The sequence below is a fragment of the Triticum urartu genome, chromosome 2A (assembly GCF_056163025.1).
Source record: "Triticum urartu cultivar PI428250 chromosome 2A, HENAU_Tu73, whole genome shotgun sequence".
Taxonomy (NCBI): domain Eukaryota; kingdom Viridiplantae; phylum Streptophyta; class Magnoliopsida; order Poales; family Poaceae; genus Triticum; species Triticum urartu.
This window is the reverse complement of record NC_141874.1, coordinates 737,023,982-737,043,681: the sequence shown is the minus strand read 5'-3', so window position 1 is coordinate 737,043,681 and position 19,700 is coordinate 737,023,982. Positions and strand designations below refer to the sequence as shown.

The 19,700-nt window shown below is 46.9% G+C and overlaps 1 protein-coding gene, 1 long non-coding RNA gene and 1 pseudogene across 2 annotated transcripts; 1 reads left to right on the top strand and 2 right to left on the bottom strand.

The window, feature by feature from the left end:
• Positions 1–2,440: 2,440 nt before the first annotated feature.
• Positions 2,441–5,800, bottom strand: LOC147987429 (uncharacterized; annotated as a pseudogene).
• A 31-nt stretch (positions 5,801–5,831) lies between these two features.
• On the bottom strand, positions 5,832–7,440 carry LOC147987428 (uncharacterized). Its single transcript, XR_015615288.1, has 4 exons — positions 6,699–7,440; positions 6,448–6,531; positions 6,281–6,338; positions 5,832–6,195 (listed from the first exon to the last, which is right to left on the bottom strand). It is a non-coding gene; the product is annotated as an uncharacterized LOC147987428 (long non-coding RNA).
• A 1,708-nt stretch (positions 7,441–9,148) lies between these two features.
• On the top strand, positions 9,149–12,322 carry LOC147987427 (uncharacterized). Its single transcript, XM_087545300.1, has one exon. It carries the CDS (start codon positions 10,325–10,327, stop codon positions 10,925–10,927), a length of 603 nt encoding a protein of 200 aa, XP_087401426.1. The 5' UTR covers positions 9,149–10,324; the 3' UTR covers positions 10,928–12,322.
• The last annotated feature ends 7,378 nt before the right edge of the window (positions 12,323–19,700 follow it).

Below are 19,700 nucleotides of genomic sequence, written 5' to 3'. Positions count from 1 at the left end.
CATCTTGAATAATAGATATAATCTCGAATACATCGTCTCGAATAATAGATTTAATCTCGAATACGTCGTCTCGAATAATAGATATAATCTCAATACATCGTCTCGAATAATAGATATATATATAGTCTCGAATACATCATCTCGAATAATAGATATAATATTGAATACATCACTAGCTAGCTAGCTAGCAAGCTAATAAAGATTGAATACTACAGAGTAATCTAGGCCACTCGCGGTTCCTGAGGTGCGGGTGGTACACACCCAAAGAGAAGGAACCATCACTGGATCATAGCTCGGGTGATCTCCCCAAAGAACCTGCCAGGTATTGGAGAACCTGACGTCCATAGCAGCCATGTAGCGATGGACGTGCTCGTCCTCCTCCCTGACACGGCGACGTACCACCTCCGGCGCGGCCGGCTCCCTCCGCACCGAAAGTGGCCCACGCGAATGCCACCAAAGGAGATGAGGGTCGACGACGGGACCCGGGGCCGGGTTCCTCACCAAGCGTCGCGCCCCTGAAGGTAGCACCTCCCAGTGCCAGCCCGGCGGAGCCCAGTCCCGGACATGGGTCCTCTGAAGCAGGACATCGTCGCGGACGTGTCGACGGCGAGGATGCGGGCCGGGCATCGTCGACAACAAAATACTATATGCCGCAAAAGTAAAGTAACATTTTTAAATGATGGATTGTGATGATTTCATATATGCAAATTCTAAATTTTATAACTAAAAATATAAGAAACTAAAAAAACATCGATCATCGTCTAACAATTTGAAATTAATCTAATTCATCTAGCTAGCTAAAACTAACATTTTCAAAATTTCTAACATTTCTATATAACTAACATTTCAATAACATTTGACATTATATATATTATAACTAACATTTCTACATACTATTTGACATTAATCTAATCTAATTAATTAATTCATCTAAAACTTTGTATGAAAAACAGAAAAACAGAAAAAACTAAAAGTTAAAAACTTTGTGTGTGTGTGCATGTAGTGTGTGTGTGCGCTACGGTCGGCGCTGGCGCCGGCGCCGGCGCCGGTGTGCGCTACGATCGATTGGAGGGAGGAGAGGGGCCGGAGGAGGGGCTCACAGCGCGCGCGGGCAAGGTCGAGGCGACGGCGAGGCGACGGCCCGGGGCGTGACGGGGCGGCGACGCGGGGACGGCGCGACGGGGGACGGGGACGGGCCCGGGGCGGCGACGGAGACGAGGGCGGCGACGGCGACGGGGGCGGCGACGGGGACAGGGGCGGCGACGGGGATGAGGGCGGCGACGGCAACGGCGCGCGACGGGGGCGGCGTCGATCGATCGGGAAGAAATAGAGGGGGAGAATGAAATTTTTCGAAGTGTTGTATATATAGAACCCACCTTTAGTACCGGTTGGAGCCACCAACCGATACTAAAGGTCTGTTTTGGCTAGCCCAAGCGGCGGGAAGCGACCCCCTTTAGTACCGGGTGGTGGCTCCAACCGGTACTAAAGGACCCCCCTTTAGTACCAGTTGGTGCCACGAACCGGTACTAAAGGGGGGTGCGCTGCCAGGCGAGGGGCGCAAAGTTTAGTCCCACCTCGCCTAGCGAAGGGCAGCCGCACTGGTTTATAAACCCAGCCGCAGCTGCTCCTTTGAGCTCCTCTGAAATGCAGGCCTTCTGGGCCTATCTCTGCTACTCTGCCCTGTGGGGCCTATTGGGCTTGCGGGCCTGCATCCTGGCCCAATAATAGGTTGGGTTTCTAGTCATATGCAGGCCGCAGTGGCCCGGTAGGTGGGCTTTTTTCATTTAGTTTTTTCTTTTCTGCTTTATTTATTTTGTTTTATTTATTTTTAGTTGTTTTTGCTGTATTTAGAGTTTCTTTGTGAATATTTTTGATAGTTTTTAGAAACTTTCAGTTAGTGCCGGTAGTTTTTAAATGTGAATATTTTAAATTTTGAATTATTTGAAATTTGTGTGAATCACTAGTTTGTGAATAACTTAACTTTAAAAATACATTTTCCAGTGATTCTTTGTTCTTATGCTTAATATTAGTGTGTTTTATCATTATATTCAATTTGGTAATGCTTAAGTTATTTAAAAAATGAAATGCCTTTGTAACGGATGAGTTTTCGTCCGAAACCCTGATACTTCGAAACAGATTGTCCATTTTGTACACGAAGTGCGTCTAGTTTTTGCGGTAACCCTCTCTACTTTTTTGCACATGCTATGTGGGTGAAATTATGATACCATGCCAACTTTCATCCTTTTCTGAGTTCATTTGAAATGCTTTTCAATTTCAGGGTCATTTAGCTGAAAAAATCAGTAAATGCATGAAAGAATTTGCTTGCACATAAAATTTCTTCGCGTTTCAAATGCCAAAACACATAACTAGCTACCCTAACTATTACAGAGATTCCCTCCTGGGTGTGAAACACAGAAGAAAGTGATGATAGTTAAGCCGATCACATCCCAGATCTTTGGGTGTGAAACTTTTTCTTCGCGTGTGTCCCTTTGCGTCGTAGCCATGGAAAATCTTCATCATTTAACGGGATGCTCGGGTCAATATTCACTGTGAATGGAGCAATTTCATCAAACTTTTCATAATCTTCTGACTTGTCTGTCTTGTCATCCACTCCCACGATGTTTCTCTTCCCAGAAAGAACTATGTGCCGCTTTGGCTCATCGTACGATGCATTCGCTTCCTTATCTTTTCTTTTTCTTGGCTTGGTAGACATGTCCTTCACATAGAAAACCTGTGCCACATCATTGGCTAGGACGAATGGTTCGTCTGCATACGCAAGATTGTTGAGATCCACTGTTGTCATTCCGTACTGCGGGTCTTCCGTTACCCCGCCTCGTGTCATATTGACCCATTTGCACCGAAACAAAGGGACCTTCAAACCACGTCGATAGTCAAGTTCCCATATGTCCTGTATATAACCATAATATGTTTCCTTTCCCGTCTTGGTTTCTGCACCAAAGCGGACACCACTGTTTTGGTTGGTGCTCTTCTTATCTTGGGCGATCGTGTAAAATGTATTACCATTTATCTCGTACCCTTTGAAAGTCATTATATTCGAAGATGGTAACTGGGACAGCAAGTACAGGTCATCTTCAATAGAGGTGTCATGCATGGTACGTGTTTGTAACCAGCTGGCGAAACTCCTGGTTTGTTCACGTGTAATCCAGTCATCAGACCGCTCCGGGTGTTTGGAGCGTAGCAAATTCTTGTGTTCATCCATATACGGAGCCACCAAGGCGGAATTCTATAGAACTGTGTAGTGTGCTTCAGTGAGAGAATGTCCGTCCATACATATTATTTGTTCCCCTCCTAGCGTGCCTTTTCCATCCAGTCTGCCCTTATGCCGCGATTCAGGAACACCAATCGGCTTAAGGTCAGGAATAAAGTCAATACAAAACTCAATGACCTCCTCATTTTGAAGGCCCTTGGAGATGCTTCCTTCTGGCCTAGCACGGTTATGAACATATTTCTTTAAGACTACCATGAACCTCTCAAAGGGGAACATATTGTGTAGAAATACAGGACCCAAAACGTTAATCTCTTCGCATAGGTGAACTAGGACGTGCGTCATGATGTTGAAGAAGGATGGTGGGAACACCAACTCGAAACTGACAAGACATTGCACCAAATCATTCTGTAACCTTGGTATGATTTCTGGATCGACTACCTTCTGAGAGATTGCATTGAGAAATGCACATAGCTTCACAATGGCTAATCGAACGTTTTCCGGTAGAAGCCCCCTCAATGCAACCGGAAGCAGTTGCGTCATAATCACGTGGCAGTAATGAGACTTTAGGTTCTGGAACTTTTTCTCTGTCAAGTTTATTATTCCCTTTATATTCGACGAGAAGCCAGATGGTACCTTAATACTGAGCAGGCATTCAAAGAAGATTTCCTTCTCTTCTTTGGTAAGAGCGTAGCTTGCATGACCCTGATGTATGCCGTCTTTTCCGTGCATACGTTGCTGGTCCTCCCGTGCCTCAGGTGTATCTTTTGTCTTCCCATACACGCCCAAGAAGCCAAGCAGGGTCACACAAAGATTCTTCGTCACGTGCATCACGTCGATTGCGGAGCGGACCTCGAGGTCTTTCCAATAGGGCAGGTCCAAAAATATAGATTTCTTCTTCCACATGGGTGCATGTCCGTCAGCGTCATTCGGAACAGGTTGTCCACCAGGACCCTTTCCAAAGACCACCTTCAAATCCTTGACCATATCATGTACATCAGCACCAGTACGGTGGCGAGGCTTCGTTCGGTGATCCGCCTCACCTTTGAAATGCTTGCCTTTCTTTCTTACGGGATGCCTGCTCGGAAGAAATCGACGATGTCCCTGGTACACATTCTTATTAGCCAAATATATACTGTCGGTATCGTCCAAACAGTGCATGCATGCACGGTATCCCTTGTTTGTCTGTCCTGAAAGGTTACTGAGAGCAGGCCAATCATTGATGGTCACGAACAGCAACGCCTTTAGGTCAAATTCTTCCCCCATGTGCTCATCCCACGCACGTACACCTGTTCCATTCCACAGTTGTAAGAGTTCTTCAACTAATGGCCTTAGGTACACATCAATATCATTGCCGGGTTGCTTAGGGCCTTGGATGAGCACTGGCATCATAATGAACTTCCCCTTCATGCACAACCAAAGAGGAAGGTTATTCAAACATAGAGTCACAGCCCAGGTGCTATGGTTGCTGCTCTGCTCCCCAAAAGGATTAATGCCATCTGCGCTTAGACCAAACCATACACTCCTTGCGTCATCTGCAAACTCATTCCCGTACTTTCTTTCGATTTTTCTCCACTGCGACCCGTCAGCGGGTACTCTCAACTTTCCGTCTTTCTTACGGTCTTCTCTGTGCCATCGCATCACCTTGGCATGCTCTTTGTTTTGGAACAAACGTTTCAACTGTGGTATTATAGGAGCATACCACATCACCTTGGCAGGAATCTTCTTCCTGGGGCGCCGGCCCTCGACATCACCAGGGTCATCGCGGCTGATCTTATAGCGCAATGCACCACATACCGGGCAAGCGTTCAAATCCTCGTACTCACCGCGGTAGAGGATGCAATCATTAGGGCATGCATGTATCTTCTGCACCTCTAACCCTAGAGGGCAGACAGCCTTCTTTGCTTCGTACGTACTCTCGGGAAATTCGTTGTCCTTTGGAAGCATATCCTTTATCATTACCAGCAACTTTCCAAATCCCTTGACAGATACACCATTCTCCGTCTTCCATTGCAGCAATTCCAGTGTGGTGCCCAGCTTTTTCTTGTCACCTACGCAATTCGGGTACAACAATTTTTTGTGATCCTCTAACATGCGCTGCAACTTCTTCTTCTCCAAATCACTTGCGCAGTTTCTCTTTGCATCGGCAATGGCCCGACCTAGATCATCAACGGGCTCATCTGATGCCTCTTCTTCAGCTTCTTCCCGCATTGCCGGCTCAGCTTCTTCCCGCATTACCGGCTCAGCTTCTTCCCCCATTGTTGTATCATCGTATTCAGGGAACCCATGGCCAGGATAGCTGTCGCCGTCCTCTTCTTCTTCATTGTCTTCCATCATAACCCCTCTTTCTCCGTGCTTGGTCCAAACATTATAATGGGGCATGAAACCGGACTTAAACAGGTGGACGTGAATGGTTCTTGACGTAGAGTAATTGTTACCATTCTTACAGCGAGCACATGGACAAGGCATAAAACCATCCGCCCGCTTGTTTGCCTCAGCCGCAAGCAGAAAAGTATGCAAGCCCTCAACGAACTGGGGAGAGCATCGGTCATCGTACATCCATTGCCGGCTCATCTTCATTACACAACACCGAATAGACCAAATTAATACAAGTTCATACATAAAGTTCATACAACACTTAAATGCAACAAACAAATAACTATCTAGCTAAAGCATTTAAATGCAACAACAAATACGATCAAGATCGCAACTAAGGTAACAATGGATCCAACAGCATAATGATACCAAGCCTCACTATCGATGGCATATTTTCTAATCTTTCTAATCTTCAAGCGCATTTTCTCCATCTTGATCTTGTGATCATCGACGACATCGGCAACATGCAACTCCAATTCCATCTTCTCCCCCTCAATTCTTTTCAACTTTTCTTTCAAGTACTCGTTTTCTCTTTCAACTAAATTTAACCTCTCGGCAATAGGGTCGGTTGGAATTTCCGGTTCACATACATCCTAGAAAAAATTTCTATGTCAACTTGATGGGCATAATTTGTCATAAACACAAAATGCAACTAGTTTTAAAAGAGAATATACATACCACATCTGAATCATAACAAGGACTAGGGCCGACGGGGACGGATATCAAAACCATGGCACTATATGTATAACAAACAACGTACGGGTAAGATAATTATATGAGTAACTATATATCCAAATCACACAAACATCAATTTTTATATAAAATTTCATGAACAAGAGGCTCACCACAAGGTGGTGCCGGCGACGGGACGGTGTGGGCGATCGACGGTGGCTATGATGGAGATTTGGAAGGCACTAAGTAAACCACACCTACATATGCAAACTAAGTGTTATTTTTGACCTCAAATTGCATATAAATCAAATACTAGCACATATATATATATCCTCCCAAATTACTAAACTCACAAATTAATCACTATATAAAGCATTGCAAGAGCTAATCTAGCAATGAGAGATGAAAGGACAAAGTTGCTAACCTTTGTGATCATTTGAATGGATGGGGGCCTTCAAATCTTGACAAATTTTGGGCAAAATGTGTGATGAGCTCGAGAGGAAGAGGGGAAGAACAGAGAGGAGAGGGGAAAGGGGAAGAACAGAGCGATCTCGGGTAGACGAAGGGTTTATGTAGGACGACCTTTAGTACCGGTTCGTGCCAAGAACCGGTACTAAAGGGGCTGGAGGGGCCCCATTCTGACAACATCCTGCCACCACTCTCATTAGTACCGGTTCGTGGCACGAACCGGTGCTAAAGGTTCGCCACGAACCGGTACTAATGAAAGTGGCCCGGCTAGCCGTTGGAACCGGCACTAATGTGCTTCATGTTTGACCCTTTTTCTACTAGTGTATGCTCGTGTCTTGATGAGGTGGTGGACCAATATTCGGGGCTAGAGCTTGACATTCCTGGAGGTGACGAGGAGCACACACTAGGAGAGGCCAAACATCGTATCATCCTATGGAGAAAGGATTGCATCATCTTTCGAAGGCCACCGACACCGCGTCAGCCGATTCCTCGTCGAAGTCCTCCACCAAGTCAGCAGACTCCCGCTCCTCCAAGTCCACCAACGCGTTGATGACCCACAAGTATAGGGGATCTATCGTAGTCCTTTCGATAAGTAAGAGTGTCGAACCCAACTAGGAGCAGAAGGAAATGATAAGCGGTTTTCAGCAAGGTATTCTCTGCAAGTACTGAAATAAGTGGTAACAGATAGTTTTGTGATAAGATAAATTGTAACGAGCAACAAGTAAAAAAAAGTAAAAAGGTGCAGCAAGGTGGCCCAATCCTTTTTGTAGCAAAGGACAAGCCGGAACAAACTCTTATAATAGGAAAAGCGCTCCCGAGGACACATGGGAATATCGTCAAGCTAGTTTTCATCACGTTCATATGATTCGCGTTCGGTACTTTGATAATTTGATATGTGGGTGGACCGGTGCTTGATTTCTGTTCTTACTTGAACAAGCATCCCACTTATGATTAACCTCTATTGCAAGCATCCGCAACTACAACAAAAGTATTAAGGTAAACCTAACCATAGCATGAAACATGTGGATCCAAATCAGCCCCTTACAAAGCAACGCATAAACTAGGGTTTAAGCTTCTGTCACTCTAGCAACCCATCATCTACTTATTACTTCCCAATGCCTTCCTCTAGGCCCAAATAATGGTGAAGTGTTATGTAGTCGACGTTCACATAACACCACTAGAGGCTAGACAACATACATCTTATCAAAATATCGAACGAATACCAAATTCACATGACTACTAATAGCAAGACTTCTCCCTTGTCCTCAGGAACAAACGTAACTACTCACAAAGCATATTCATGTTCATAATCAGAGGAGTAATAATATGCATATAGGATCTGAACATATGATCTTCCACCAAATAAACCAACTAGCATCAACTACAAGGAGTAATCAACACTACTAGCAACCTACTAGCACCAATCCCGGACTTTGGGACAAGAATTGGATACAAGAGATGAACTAGGGTTTGGAGATAAGGTGGTGCTGGTGAAGATGTTGATGGAGATTGCCCTCTCCCGATGAGAGGAGCATTGGTGATGATGATGGCGACGATTTCCCCCTCCCGGAGGGAAGTATCCCCGGCAGAACAGCTCTGCCGGAGCTCTAGATTGGTTCCGCCAAGGTTCCGCCTCGTGGCGGCGGAGTTTCGTCCTGAAAGGTTCCCTCCGATTTTTTTTCTCATCGAAAGACTTCATATAGTAGAAGATGGACGTCGGAGACCCACCAGGGGGCCCACGAGGTAGGGGGCGTGCCCTAGGAGGGGGGCGCGCCCCCCGCCCTTTTGAATTTTGAAGGCGGGAAAATAGCAGTGGCGCACCATGCACTAGTGCGCCATTGCTAATTTATTTACCTTTTGCATTTTTTCGATTTTTTTGCCTCCAGATCTTAAAAGCATCGTAATTTTTTCTATTAGGTTTTTGGGATTCTAAAAATCTTCAACGGGTTCCCCTGGTCGAATTCGGATGTTTCGAGTAGATGATTTTTTATATAAAAAACTTTGTCATCGGAGGACGTATGCAAAAGTTACGATCATTTTACCGAAACACGGCGGCCTTTTGCAAAAAAATTCAAAAATTCATGTTTGTTAATTTTCCTAACAACTAGAACACATAACACATGGGCATATATTTTTTGAATTTTGTTGAATCTTTTATCATTTTCTTTTATTTTTTTAAAAACCTAAAAGGCGATCAAGGGGGGCAGGGGGTGTGTTTGTGTGAGACGTTAGTAATGGCGCACCCTCCCTGGTGCGCCATTGCTAACCTCACACACACACGCATGCACACCCCCATCAGACATAGCAATGGCGCACTACACCTAGGTGCGCCACTACTATGGGGGTGCGCCATTGCTATGTCTGGTTGGGGGGGGGGGGGGGGGGGGGACAAAAGAATAGCAATGGCGCACTGCTTATGTGGTACATCATTAGTAAAAACATAGCAATGACGCACTTGATTCTGGTGCGCCACTGCTATATAGCAGTAGTGCACCATCATTATGGTGCGCTACTAGTAGAATTATTGGGGATAAGCCTTTTTCTAGTAGTGTGGCGATGGATCTTCCAAAAGTCTCGGCTCGATTTAACCGTTCTAAACATGTAGGATGCATTGTTGATGCAAATATACATGTCTAGTATATGGCCCGTAGGTTCTCGGACTTGAAAGCATCGACGATGAGATTGGGGAAGAAGAAGATACTCGATTCACCAAACTTGTTAAACCATGCGACCGCGGGCTCCTCATGGAGAGAGGAGACCTGGAACAGCTCTGTGACGCTCAGAGCAATCACGGAGAGAGCTCGGATCCACTTGTGTACCAAGTCTTCCAACGACGGCACCGACATGTCTTGTAACTGGAGCGGTGGTTGTGGGCGATTGGTGGAGCGGTCCAAGTGGATACCGACAACCCATTCCACGTCAAGCTCGTAGAACATATTCTCCAGAGCAATACTACTGCACGGATCTTCCACCATGCGCTGGATGTACCCATCTCTGACCATTGTTGGGCTAATAAGCCGCGGCGATGCACCGGACACGACCAGCGCGTATATGGGCGCGAGCTGGCCGGGTCGGGCGCGTCGGGTCCGCGGCGAGTAGTGTGTGTGTGCGTGCGTGTGGTGCACGGGGTGGCCGTGCAAGTGTACACCATAGGCGTGCGTGTGTGTGGGTCTGTTGGCGAGCCGTGCGGCCCGATTAGGCGCGATCCAGTGAGGCTCACCGCGAGAAGCGCCGTTCGGGCGCGGCGCAGGCGCGGTCAGAGCGGGGAGAGTGCGGGCACGATCAGGGTGCGAGTGGAGGCGTGGGTGCGTGCCCGGTGCACTGGCTCGGGGTATAATGCCGCACGGTGGCGTTGTAACAGATTGACATTGTCGAGTTCGTGCTCGAGGAAGGAAAAAGGCGTTCGAGCGCCGGAGAACCTCCTGTGTCCACCGTGTTCTTCCTCCTCCTTTCTTCTTCTTTCTCGAGTGAGCCACGGCGAGGGAGAGTGAGCTGAGTGACAGAGAGAGGAGGGCAGCGGCGAGGGACTGGCGATTCCAACAATTGGTATCAAAGCCACGTTCAGCTCAGGGCGCGCCGGCGATGTCAATCGTCTCGTACGCCGGCGGAGCGAGCGGGTCGATGCCGCAGGCGGTGCCACTGCTCACCGGCGACAACTACACGGCGTGGTCGATCAAGGTGGAGGCGAACCTGGATGCGGCCGGGCTGTGGGAGGCGGTGGTGGTGCCGGAGGACGCGGCGACCACCGTCATCGCGAAGAAGGACAAGCCCGCGCGCGCGTACCTGCTCAGTGCACTAGCTGAGGACTTGTTGCTGCAGGTGGCATCGAAGAAGACCGTAGCAGAGGTGTGGGCAAGTCTGAAGACCAGGTTTGTGGGCGCCGATAGCGTGCGGGCGGCACGGCTGGGCACGCTCCAGGGCGAATTCGAGATCCTGCACATGGCGGTGTCCGAGACCCTGGACGCGTTCGCCGGCAGGCTGGGCGGCATGGTGGCGCGCTACGCGGCACTGAGCTCGACCCTGGAGGATGCGGCGCTCGTCAAGAAGTTGCTCAATTCGGTCCCAGATCGCTTGTACGCGGCGGTGGCGGGGATTGAGCAGTTCTGTGACGTCGGCACGATGCCGTTCGAGGACGCGTTGGGGCGGCTGAATACTTTCGACGAGAGGCTGCGTCGACGCGGGTAGAATGGAGGCAACCATGGCGGCGAGCAGCTGATGTTCATCGCGGCACAGTGGCAGGCGCGCGAGCGGCAGCGAGGCGGAGCTCGGGATGACGACGACGACGCGCGCAGCGTGGCGACGCGGGACGGCGGCAACAGACGTAGCCGCTGCTACAAGTGCGGCGAGCGCGGCCACTTCAAGCGGGACTGCTCGCAGCTAAGGAAGGGGCAAGCGGCAAAGCGGGCACTGCTGGCGGACGGCGACGTCGAGGATGCCGGGCTGCTCTGAGCCGCGGCTTAGGGCGCGAGTGTTGGGCTAATAAGCCGCGGCGATGCACCAGACACGACTAGCGCGTGTATGGGCGCGAGCTGGCCGGGTCGGGCGCGTCGGGTCCGCGGCGAGTAGTGTGTGTGTGCGTGCGTGTGGTGCACGGGATGGCCGTGCAAGTGTACACCGTAGGCGTGCGTGTGTGTGGGGGTCTGTTGGCGAGCCGTGCGGCCCGATCAGGCGCGATCCAGTGAGGCTCACTGTGAGAAGCGCGCGCTCGGGCACGGCGCGGGCGCGGTCAGAGCTCGGAGAACTCGGGCACGATCGGGATGCGAGTGGAGGCGTGGGTGCATGCCCGATGCACTGGCTCGGGGTATAAAGCCGTACGGTGGCATTGTAACAGATTGACATTGTCGAGTTCGTGCTCGAGGAAGGTAAAAGGCGTTCGACCGCCGGAAAACCTCCTGTGTCCACCGTGTTCTTCCTCCTCCTTTCTTCTCCTTTCTCGAGTGAGCCACGGCGAGGAAGAGTGAGCTGAGTGACAGAGAGAGGTGGGCAGGGGTGAGGGACTGGCGGTTCCAACAATCATTTGGTGAGCGATCTTCCTAAGCTCATCATTGTCCGGTAAGAATTGGGCAGCGGACACACCAGAGTTGCTGGAGGGGCAAGAATTGGTGGCACGCGAGCTTGTGTAGCTGGATCCTTGTGAGTTGGGGAGACCCAATCCAATGGGCGCTCTGGACACGGGGACTGTCCGGATCCAGTCGCGGTAGGTGTTGCGCGGCGGGTAGTCACCGGCGAAGCCGGTGGCGCTCTCCTCTGGCACGGAAGCAAGGTGCTCCGCCATGGTGGCTGCTACTTTTGTGGATGGAATTGGAAGCCTTGCTGGGTCGAGCTGAATGGATGAGACCAGCACACAGGGGAGAAGAGGAAATTGCTACGGAAAGTGGAGGGCTAGGACACTGATAGTGATGTGCCGGAGCCCGGAAGGAACCGCGTGACGACCACTCGCTAGTGCTGCTGCCGATTCAACACCAACACCGTGGAAATTCTACGGCAGGCAGGAAGGAATCTGGACGTTGGCCAATCCCAACCTCGCATAGCCTGGAGCGGCGACAAGTCACTCGGTGGAGCTGAAGCTGCTTACCTTAGCCATGCTCGTTGTGGATTTGAAGAACCCAGTCCATGTCAAGCTCGAAGAACCAATCCTCCAGAGCACGGTCCGGGCCGCCGAATCCAAATGCTGGCGCGGGGGATGCGACATGGAACGCTTGGATAATACACTGTGTGTAACCATCCCTAACCATTTGGCGAGCGACCACGGCGAGCTCGTGGCCGCCGAAATCCGTTGCCACGGCGGACGGCGAATGGGAGGGGCTGCCGGAGTTGTTATACGAAACCGAAGCACCGGAGTCGCCGGAGCAGCTGGATCCGCTTTGACCGGACTGAGAGTGGGAGGAGAGAGTGGATCCTATCTGTGCTCCGGACACGGCGACGGTCCGGATCCGGTCGCGGTAGAGACCGCGCGGCGGGCAGGCCGCCATGGCTGCTACTTTGTGGATGGACGCCTTGGTCGAGCTCGGTGAGATTGGCACGCGAGTGAGGATGAGAAGTTTGGAACGGCAGCACCCGGCCAGGTCAACCACACGAGCAGGATTAGTTACTACTGTGCTATAGTTCCTGATCCAGCTCTAATGGATTCGGTTAAAGCCTAATGTAAATTAGCACCTCTTGATCATGATTAGTCTGTGTTCTTGATTGAATACCAATTGCCATAATTTATTTATTTCCTCCGTCCAAAAAAACTTGTCCCTCAAATAAACATATCTAGTACCAAGTTAGTTCTAGATACATCAATTTAAGAGACAAGTTTGAGACAAACTTTTTCGAACGGAGGGGTACAATATAGTTATGTTGGTTAATTATTAATAAAATCATAATGTCGCTTTATCCTTAAGGTTGTGTTCAGTTGAGAGGGATTTGAAGGGGGTTTGGGAGGGATTAAAGCCCCTACAAGTTAAAACCCTCCCAAATCCCCTCCAAACCTTTTGTGAAGGGGTGTAACTGAATAAGGCCTAATGTTTAAAGATCAATCCCTAATCAAAGATTTGTTAGCTACTACTGAAGTTCGTTCCAACCTGGTAAGAATTTAGAAGGAGGGGATTACAAATTGAAGTAATCACATTGAAAAAATCCCTAAATGCCCTCGCATTGCTACGCGGGCCCCAAGGGGTGAAATGCAGCTAAGGTTTGCATCGGGTGCCTGTTTCGTTCAGCTCTAGGCCGATCAGGGCCATCCAACAAGATCGAACGGCTGGGCACGAGACGGGATGCAAACGGGCAGTAGTTCATAAATGGGCGTACTTTTTGGCAGATGGGCCACAGCCCAGGTTACGAGGTCTGTGTCTGATTATGCTTTAATATATATTTTTTAGCCTCAAAAATATTATTGCATACAAAACCTATTTTTAAATCTGTTATTCCTAATTGAACCAACAAATGGAAAGTTTAAATATACTTTCTCTGTCTCAAAATAAGTGTATTAACTTTAGTACAAAGTTGTACTAAAGTTAAGACACTTATTATTTTTGGGACAGAGGCAGTACAAACTATTGATTACTCTTGCTTAAATCATACTTGGTGCCTATTTAGTATTTCCTCCGTTCCTAAATATTTGTCTTTCTAGATATTTCAACAAGTGACTACATACGAAGCAAAATGAGTGAATCTACGCTCTAAAATATGTCTACATACATCCGTATGTGGTAGTCTGTCTGAAATGTCTAGAAAGACAAATATTTAGGAACGGAGGGAGTAGGGCACTGGGAAAGCTGCCAACTCAGTTAATGTGTTCTCCCAATGCATACATGTTTGCTTTCCTGCAATGACACTTCCAATTCCGCATTGTAAGGTACTTGTTTTTATTTTAGAGGAGTTGAAAAAGCTCCCAGCTCCAGAGTGAATGAGGATCTTTACTTATTTTGTAGGCCCTTACTTCACTTGTGTACTTTAACTTGTAATTTTTTATGCTTTATATTGACGAATATCCAAATTCTGTGCCCGAGTTCATCTGATCTCGGTGAGCAGTAAAATAAACAAACTGGAAAAATAATAAAATATTTCTTTTGCATGGAATATGTTTGTGTGTGTGATGTCCGTGCCAATTTTCAGCACACTCGGGCATCCGAGTAGCTGTCAACAAAAATAACAAAATCGGTCCAAACAGTGCAAGAACAGTAAATTTTTTCACAACAAGCTGAAATTTGGCACAAACATCAGACACTCAAACATTTCCATGCCAAAAAAAAATCATTTTTTTAAATTTTACTATTCACGGCCATGAGCAAATGAGCTCGGGAGCCATTTAACCGCTCCCTTATATTAACCATTAATATCTCTGCCTATTGCTTGCATCCCAGATGAGTTTCAAACATCAAGAGTCCCAAATTCTAGAAGGCCTAAACTTGGTATAGTTCTTTCTCCCCCCTGACAACCTTACGGAGTTAATTTTTTCAGAACTTCAGGGTTTAACTAGTTGCCTCTACAAGTGTGTAATTAGCCTTACTGATTCGTCTAGTCAGAGTCATGAGTTAATTGGAAAAGTGTGCTAGCTGCCACCTTTTGCTGGAACACATAATAGAAACCCATCAAATCACTGTTATGCTTCATTTCAGTAGATTGTTACCTGAGCTACTAACTCCTGTTCCTGCCATTCTGAGTTGAACTGTCTGTACTGATAATATAGCTCTTATAGATAAAAGCTGAACTCTCCCATTAGTGCTTTCTTTATAAAGATTATGAGTATGAACTACTCACGGCTTCCTGATTCCCATTGCAAATAACTTGCACAATGTATTCCTCAATGTGTGAGATGATGAAGGCCTGTCAAACGCATGAAACCCTCCATAGAAGCTGATACAGAAATGACTCTCTAGAAGTCCCTTGCATATGAAGATTGACTGAGCGCACCTAGCGTCGTAGAATAGCATACTAAATTTTGGTGATATGTTATATTCAATCTTCGTTTCATTTTTTTCTTCCCTTTGTATGTGGACATTAATTAGCCCAGACATCCATATTTGTGAATCTCACATATAGTAAAAATATAAAGAAGCATCACAGATTCGCAATGTCCGTTTCAAAAAAAAAAAACAGATTCGCAATGAGGAATGCTCACCGTCGATCAGCCATTAATGAGCGCCATGAACTTTACAATCTAGCTGGGACGTGATTCTGCTTTGTGCATTCAGTTTTTGCTGTTGAAAAGACATTGACAAATCTGTGATGCGGAGATTGTCAGTTTAGGTCAGCCATGGAAATGGCATAAACAGTATCCACTTAATCCACTGTATTATTATGCGCGGACTGAAAAGATGCTTCAAGCCCTCAACCTTTCGCTCAGGAAATATAAAATCCCACAATGCTAATTTCAACTGGTCTAGATCATAATGACACGAAACATTTACATATACTAGATGATACCCCGCGCGTTGCTGCGGGAATTGTTGCAATACATTTTGATCAAATTTGGTTGTCCTGATCTTTACCACTCCATATATGAAGACCTATCCTCGTCAATGTAAATGTTATCTATACAAGGAAGCTAGTTGGAATCGATGAAAATAACAACCGCAATTACTTTGAAATTGCATACCAACAAAATGACTATCTTTGAGTTGCAACTACACATGACAAAAATTGTGGAGTGGAATTAATACAACAGTCGTATATATCTTATGGAGATAATATAACCAAACTCGTAAAAACATGTTTCAACTTTGAATTTTCAACGATTTGTTTCCAACCAATGCTACAGTTTAATGGCCACATCTTATAATTTCTTGATCTGCTCTGGCTTTTACAAAGAAATTTAAGATTAACGGAGAAAAAGGAAGCAAAAATATGTACTGCATGAAATAACTTATTGGCCACAGCCGAAAATCATTTCATGAATCAATAATAGGCATCAACAAAGAAAAATAGCTGATAAAATCATAATTAATTTAACCTGTTGGCAAGAGAAATTCTAGACTAACCTGTTTAATGGAGTAAATTCCAAACGTGCATACAGTCAGAAAAAATAGTTCCAAATTCAGAGAGGAAAGGAATGACACCTCAGATAGTATAACGCATAATAACTGGCAACAAAGGCAGTGGAGTGGAAAAGTCTATTTGTGAAGAAAGCAAAATTATGTCTTTGCAGGCATCCTGCTAGCACACGTCTGTAATTGGTGGAAAGGAATGAGGAAAACAAAGATATATATTAGCAATCAAGCAGTATGTAATCAAAAAAGATATACACATGTGTGCGCGTGCATGTGTGAAAGAGCAACGAAAGATCACGAGATAAATACATGATTTTTTTTCAAAACTATGATATATAATATAGCATTTTCGAGAACTATAGCATGTAATGAAAAAAAACCAAAACTAGTAGCCCGTCGGCCAGGTGTTGGCCGAAGTAGCACTTTTCGGTCGCAGCTCGGCCGAAATGGGCTTTTCGGCCCGCGGTTGACCGAAGGCACGCTAGCTGGGCCGCGTACGACCGAAAATAGTAGCTTCGGCCAGGGGCCGACCGAAGTGGGCCTTTTCGGCCAGGCAACGGCCGAAGTACTTTTCGGCCACGCATCGGCCGAAAAGTGCCGGATAAGGCACCGCGCGTCGTCTCCTTCCTCTCGCCTGTGCGCCTCTGTTTCTTCTTTCTCTCTCTCGTTTCTTCTCTGTACCTCACCACCCCTAGCTGATCTCCTCCGTTTGCCACCCATTTTCACAGCTAAGCCACTGAATCGGTAGATCGTAGCAATCTCAAACGGCCTACGGTGTTTTTTTTTGCTATGGGATAGTTTTTTGTGCGTTTGGGGAGGAGTAGCCATGGTGGGGAGGAGGAGATGCGGTTGGGCAGGAGGTGTTGATGAGGAGGAGCAGGAGTTGTGGGGGAGCAGCAGCTGTGGAGGAGGAGGTGCGGCTTGGGGGTGACTGGAGTTGAACCTCCGGTCGTCGAGGGGGCGGCGGTGGTGCCGTCGTTGTTCGGTGGTGCAAGCACCTCCGCTAAGGTATAATCATATCCTGACAAATTTTCTTTGAGTTGCATAGTTTAGTTAGCGTAGATAAATTATATTGCGAATTGTAGTGTTAATTTGTATGTGGTGGCGGAGTAATAATTGTGTTAGTGTAGCAGAATAATAATGATTGTGTTAGTTTAGCGGATAATAAAAATTGTGTTAGTGTTAATTTGTATGTGGTGGCATTTTAGCGGATTTTAGTTAGTGCAGCGGATAATATTAGTGTTTGTTGTGATTAATGAGAAGATGGCAATGTCTGACAGGTGAAAATGTCCGAATCAGTAAATCTGAATGTTTACTACGGCGCTGGTAATGTTCGATATAATGAGTTGGGGGTTGATCTTAGCGAGTTTAAAAATGGTGTCATGACACTAGCAGACCCGGACAGACTGGACATTAGACAATTGAAGTACTGGTTAACAACTAGTTTCGGGTTGGATCCTGAAGTATGTTCCGTCAGTATTCATGCATTATGGACAAAATCTTGTAAAAATGTCAAGTGGGAGTTGATGCCGGTAGATAGGAGCCAGCATTGGTTGTCCTTGTTAAGACGGTGCCGAGACCGAAGAATCCACCCATATGCACTTGTGCAACCTGTGCCGAAGGAGGAGAATACCGTACAACTCCACAGGGGGTATGAACCCGGCCAAGGCAGTGAAGTGGCTAACGAGATTGTTTTATCCGGGTCACAGCCACACGATGTGGATGCTAGCCAACCCGAGAAAGAGTCAGACTACGTGCCACACAATGTTTGTGGTCCTGATACTGGGCAGAGTAGCCAGTCGATAATATTAGCTGGTTCTGGTATTGCTGATGGGGATGAGGAAGGGGATGAAATGCAGAGGGTGATGGAGGAAGAGGACGAGGATGGATTGGTGGAGGAACTAGATTCTGAAAATTCTGAGGATGAAGTGGAGGTACCGATTCCTTCTGCATGGGAGCAGGACATATCCACCGGCCTTACGGTCAACGATGGCCATGAGACTCTGGCAGTATAATCTGAACCAAGTACAGATAGGGGCTATGTTTGATACAAAGAAAAAATTGAAGTATGCGGTGATAAAGTGGGCTATGTCTGCGCAGAGGGTTTTCCGGACACACATATCAAGTCCAACAAACTATACCGTGAAATGTGTTGTAACAGGTTGTTCGGGGAAGGTGCACGGGAACGTGCCGAAGTATGACATCCACTGGGTTGTCACCATTGTCGTCCCACATAATTGTGTGAGGACGAACCTGCTGGTCAAGCATCCGAACCTGACTTCAAGTCTCATTGCGCAACTCATGTATACTGAGATAGTAGAGAAGAAAGATATGGAAGCAAAACACATCCAGACAGCAGTGAAGGTCAGATGGAATTATGTCATTCCTTATGGGAAGGCTTGGAGGGCTAAGCAGAAGGCTATGGAGGAAAGGTTTGGGACGTTCTTCGACTCATATGATAATGTTGTCTGTCTCCTGGGCATACTAAAGGAGAGGAATCCTGGCACTTATGTGAACGTACAACACATGAGGTTGCTGAGTATACCAGATTTCAAGGTGTTGAAACGAGTGTTCTTCTCTTTTGCTATGTGCATCGAAGCTTTCCGGCATTGTCCTCCTGTTATGTTTGTGGATGGTACATTCCTGACCGGTCAGTATAGAGGGCAAATCCTGACTGCTATTGGTGTGGACGGGAACAATCAAATCATCCCACTTGCCATGGCATTTGTGGAGGGTGAGAACTTTCCCAGCTGGGTATGGTTCTTCCGCCAAGTGAAAATTGCCATCGTGAAGGACCGACCAAACGTGTGTGTCATTCATGACAGACATGCTGGTATATTGAAGGCCGTGAAGACACTTCGTAATCCAGCAGATGACGAACCAACACCTTGGAGGGACTTGCAAAGCCGGTGGTGCATGCGCCATCTTGGGGCTAATTTTTTCTCACAGTTCAAGAACAAGCGGTTGATGAACTTGTTCAAAAAATTATGCAAGCAGAGCCAGCAGCGGAAATATGAATTTATTTGGTCAAAACTAGATGAGTTTACTAAGAAGCAGGTCCGTGCGAGGAAGAAAATGGAAGAAGATCAGGTTAAATTAGCAGCACTCATCGCGGAGCTAGATGAGCCAGTAGGTCTTTGTGACTTGCCAGCAATTGACCCTCCTAATACTAAGAGAAAGAAGGGAAGGGCAATAAATAATTTTTCTGAGTGGATAGAGAAAGAGCCTCCAATGAATTGGTCTTTGCTGCATGACACACATGGAGCTAGGTATGGCCACATGACAACCAATCTTGCAGAGGTGTATAACTTTGTGCTGAGAGGGAATAAAGCATTGCCACTCACAGCTATTGTGGAGGCTGTATTCCATGGCACTTTGAGATATTTTAGAGAAAGGCACGAGTTAGCAAAGAAGCATATTGAAGATAATCAGAACACACCTTATTGTAGCCGTGTCATGGAATACATGGCAAAGAAGATAGAGAA

What these genes read in the sequence shown, in the direction of transcription:
- LOC147987427 (XM_087545300.1), top strand. Translation starts at nt 10,325, where the DNA reads ATGTCAATCGTCTCGTACGCCGGCGGAGCGAGCGGGTCGATGCCGCAG.